At 38.5% G+C, this 4,554-nt stretch overlaps 1 protein-coding gene across 1 annotated transcript in view; it reads left to right on the forward strand.

The window, feature by feature from the left end:
* Nucleotides 1–2,137: 2,137 nt before the first annotated feature.
* Nucleotides 2,138–4,554, forward strand: part of LOC108751050 (zinc finger protein 358-like) — a 28,393-nt gene continuing 25,976 nt past the window's right edge. Inside the window, exon 1 of the mRNA XM_018490989.1 lies at nucleotides 2,138–3,004. Within this exon, the coding sequence (XP_018346491.1) occupies nucleotides 2,803–3,004 (202 nt within the window). The 5' untranslated portion in view covers nucleotides 2,138–2,802. The remainder of the gene's footprint in view (nucleotides 3,005–4,554) is intronic.

The raw sequence follows: 4,554 nt of genomic DNA on the forward strand, positions 1-4,554 counted from the left end.
TTTGAATCGATACTAACTTTTTTTATAAATGTTGTTTTATATTGAAAAATTTTAATATATTTTGTAAGAATTTTTACTCACTGTGTATTTTTACGCTTCTAATATCATAATTTGATATCAACAAAAGTCTTAAACGTTAAAGCAGACAAATAACAAACACTGCATACATTTTTGGCAACAAAATTTAAGCCTATTGCACACAATGTATCTTAATTATCGAAATATGCGAAATTGCACCGAAAATTCTGCTTTATCGAAAGTCACGTCAGTTCGGAAAAAACACCGTTGTCGCTTCGACAGGCGATTAAACCGTTAAAACTGTTTGACGCTTGATAAACTTTATTGCCGCTCGATATCGTGTTAGATTTATCCCTTCAGAGCGTATCATAAAAGATTTTCAACGTTCCTATCGAGGATACGCGCTCGATTTTATGAAAGAGCAAAGATTAAAGTAAATTCTTGTCTGAGCTAACATAGGAAAAATCTGTCATAAGATATGTCAATCATTTAATATTGCTTTAAATTTCAACATTCCTAAACACACAATTTTTTAATCTGTTATCAAACATTTAAACAACGTCATCAAAATCCTATCATTTTTTGATCACCTATCATTTTTTGCTTGTTTACAAGGAAAAAAAAGATATAGTTTACATAACTAAAAATATTTAGTTGTGAGCAATATAGAAATATCATCCTAGATATCTTTATGCGATAGAAACGGTTGATACGATTTATTTACTTTGATGTGTCAACTACATTAATGTAGTTAAGCACGATTTTGACAACCGAAACTTGGTTGGGGGTCATTTATTTATAAATAAGTTATATATCCGTATAGTTGCGTCAATCATGACAATATAAAACATGATGTATAATAATAAGAATTAAATTATTAATAAGAATTTCTTATTATATTATGCTATAAATTAAGTTGCAATTTCAAAAAGCAGAAGCGACTCACCACGCTTACAATTAAAAATATGTATATGTGAAATGCCGTCATTGCTGCAATATAACTTAATCTAATCATTATACTATAGTTCAAGCAACTACATAAATAGTTGTTTCATATTTTACTATTTAATCTGGTTGGTATAATCAGATTTCTGTTTTTTTCGTGTTTGCAACAAATGTTTAATTTTGATTGCATCATACATATATTAGCTCTTATCTAAAGTTTACATATATTTGATTTTTCATATATCACATTAATACTCTAAAATTTCTTTATATCTTTCAAACTTATTTTTCCAAATAGACACTATCTAAGTACATAATTCCCTGAAAGAGCGATGGACGTGATGTAGAAACTTCTCAACCACAGCCACGAAGATTTTATCTCTTTCGAAATCTTATCTTCCCGAAAATATCGAAGATCACCCTTGCGGTCATAAAAGCGCGGAGCTCTCTTTCACCTTCGCCCTCGTTGCCTAAATTTTCCAAGTTCGCTCCTTGTATCCAGCAGCATCCACCATCACGATGGGTGTTGAAGGACGAGCGCCGAGCGGCGTACGTGCATGTACGTTCAAGTGTGCGAGGGCAGCGCGCAAATATCAATCAGTGGAGTCAAGAGTGGAATCAGGGTGGCCGAGTGGTTCCACATAATGCTGCAACCAGGAGGTGAGAGAGCGTAGCGCGCAACGTGTATCTCGTGTTCGCTGGCCGATGCAGTTCAGACAGACTCGTACAGATGTGAACCCACGCGCACATATAGCGAAAGCACAAACGCATACAAGCATAAAACCCCATCAGCAACCCCTCATGCGGTACCGCAGCAACGACGACCGGTAGCGTTCGGTAGCGTCGTCAGCCCCACTCCCTTTCGTAGCTCGACGATCGTCCACGTGTTGGTTCGTGCGTGTATCACCACGTATACAGGGAGCAACCCGGTGTGTGTGTGGGTGGAGTGGAATGGAGAAGGCGTGCCCGGGAGGCGGGACCCGGGACCAAAATCTTGGTGTGCATCGCACTTCTGTGTGGGTGTTCTCCCTCTCCGTATAAACGTCGACGTTGTGTGCGCCGTTCGTGTGGCTCTCTCCGTCTCTGTCCTTCTCTACGTCCGCCACTCTCGCGACCGTCATCGCATGGGAGTCCCTCCACTATCAGACCCGTTAACAGCAGTCGGCGTCGAGGCACCCGCTCTAACAGCTAACGTCTCTCACATCCCCGGGTTTAAGCCGGTGCTCCGCCGTTTCCCGACCGGCCGATGGACTGCACGAAAATCAGTGTCACTGACAACCAAAAGTCCCGTCTCTTGCGCGACACGTATTTATTGTATCGCAAAATAGACAAAAACTGTCCTGTGAAGCTGGGGGCCTATCCAGGTATTGACGAATCACCATTACCAGCAGACTAATCCGAGTGTCTTGACCGTGTTGGCAAAAGAATCTCTAGTGCTTGTACCACGAGATTGATGTTGACATCCCATGAAAGGATGAAGTCCGTGAACAGGTAGTCCTGAGAAAGGATTGTACCGAGCATACTTGCGGTTGCATACATTGCTGAAGAAGACACATTCTTTACTTAAAAAATTATCAAACAAACAATTTCGATAATTATTGAGAAATCATTGTTCCTGAAGACGCAAGTTTACAAATATTTGAAGAATTCTTAGAGGCTGCCGACGTTTGTTGAAAGGATTTTCTGGATAATTTCATTTGAAATTAGATTAGGGAAGATTGTGTATGTTTGTTTATTGCTGAGAAACTTAAAGATTGCAAGCGTGTTGGAGGAAGAGATGCGAATGTCGTGTGTAGTGACGCGAAAGTTGTAAAACGGTGAACGGACTCGAGGTCCAGGATGATGGAAGTGCAGCAGCAACACTCGCCTGTTGGGGTGGGTCCATTAGACTTTTCGAGACGAGGAGTTGCCGAGGCATCAGCATTTCGAGTTGTCAAGCCCAAACAACCGGCTTCGTCGCTCGTACATCAACAACCGGGTTTGCCGCCGGAAACCAACAACAACGAGAATCTTCAAGAAAATCAGATTCCCATCGATGAAGGTAAGAGAGATTTCTTGAATAATCTATTAAAGCTAAATTATCACTATATTTATTAGTTAAGATGTTATTTTTTAGTACTTTTAAATATTAACTGGAATATTTTTTAAGCGCATTTTAAGAACGATATTTTATAATAATTTTAGTATTGTATAGTTATAATAAGAAACAACTTATACAATAATTCTTTTATTCTCATTAACAGTATTTGATAAATAAATATAAAATAAATCAAGTAAGATATGAAATATTGTATTTGTGTGTGCATAAAAAAAAAACATGAATGATTTTAAGCTGTAGATAAAATTGAATTATAGATAAAAAATAACAGATAAAATTTTTAAGCAAAAGTATACAAACCTATATAATCCTCAATTTTGAGTTACTTACATCACTAAAATGTAGATAAAAAGTTATAAATAAAAAATTGTAGATAAAAGATGTGTACAAACACAGAGTGATTTCTGGCAACACATCGTAACACAGTAGATCATTATAGCTTTGTTGTTTGCCAACGTTAAACACACACTGCAGATAAAATGATTACCAACAATCTTTCCTAATTGTAGATGAAATGTTGAGGCAAATATTGGTTTTTTAAATAAATAATTAAATAAATAATTAAATAAAATTAATACTATTTATTACGTAATATTTGTAAAATGTTTTTAATCAAAGAAAAATTGTCAATCTAAAACTATCAATAAAAATAAATCTAAAAATAAATCAAATATACGTAACACAATTATATTTTCTCAAACTTCAGAATTAAAATATTTATATTTCGTCAATAATACCCGTATATTTATGGACGATATATGCAATGGACGATTATCGCGATTAAAAATCCAGTATTCGTTAATAATTTCGATCGAGACACTCACTCGAGCTGATCAAGCCCCAAATACGCTGACTGTAGAATGCAGGGAAAGCCCCATATTCCACATAATCAGCCGAAACATATCGCGTTCAGGCCTTTGACATCTCCAGCTGTATGCCGCTCGCTGACGCAGCGCCCCCGACTCTCACCCCGTGCCCATCTCTCGCCTGTCATCATCCTATCTATTACCTGCCTATTACCCTTGCAACGTGGCGTTTACGCGGTGGCTCCTGCAACTCGCGTCGACACCTGAGCTTGTGGCACACGCGTGAGGATCGCGCGCGAGAGCAAGCGAGACACGGGATGCTCGTAGCTCACGCACGAACACGCACACGCGCGTGCAGGTGCGTAGGGGGCCGTCATTGTGCACAACGGTCTGTTCAACAGGTGAAAGGGGATGGCTGGTATTAGACGGCTGCCTATACTAATACCCCGCTACTAATCGTGGTAACAGGCTAAACGTAATAATATCGAGCTATAGGCGTTGATCTAAGCGGTTTAAGCGATAATTGCCAGGTGATAGGCAGCTCATCGAGGGGTTGCCTGCTGTTCTGCTACTTGTATCCGTCAAGATACTCAGAAATTCCGTTTGGTACGAGGCTTGGAAGTTGTATGAGGACATTTCTACTTATTTGTTTTTCTACAGAATTATTGTTCCTTATGATTGAAAGGA

This window comes from Trachymyrmex septentrionalis, unplaced genomic scaffold (genome assembly GCF_001594115.1).
Source record: "Trachymyrmex septentrionalis isolate Tsep2-gDNA-1 unplaced genomic scaffold, Tsep1.0 scaffold40, whole genome shotgun sequence".
Lineage (NCBI taxonomy): Eukaryota > Metazoa > Arthropoda > Insecta > Hymenoptera > Formicidae > Trachymyrmex > Trachymyrmex septentrionalis.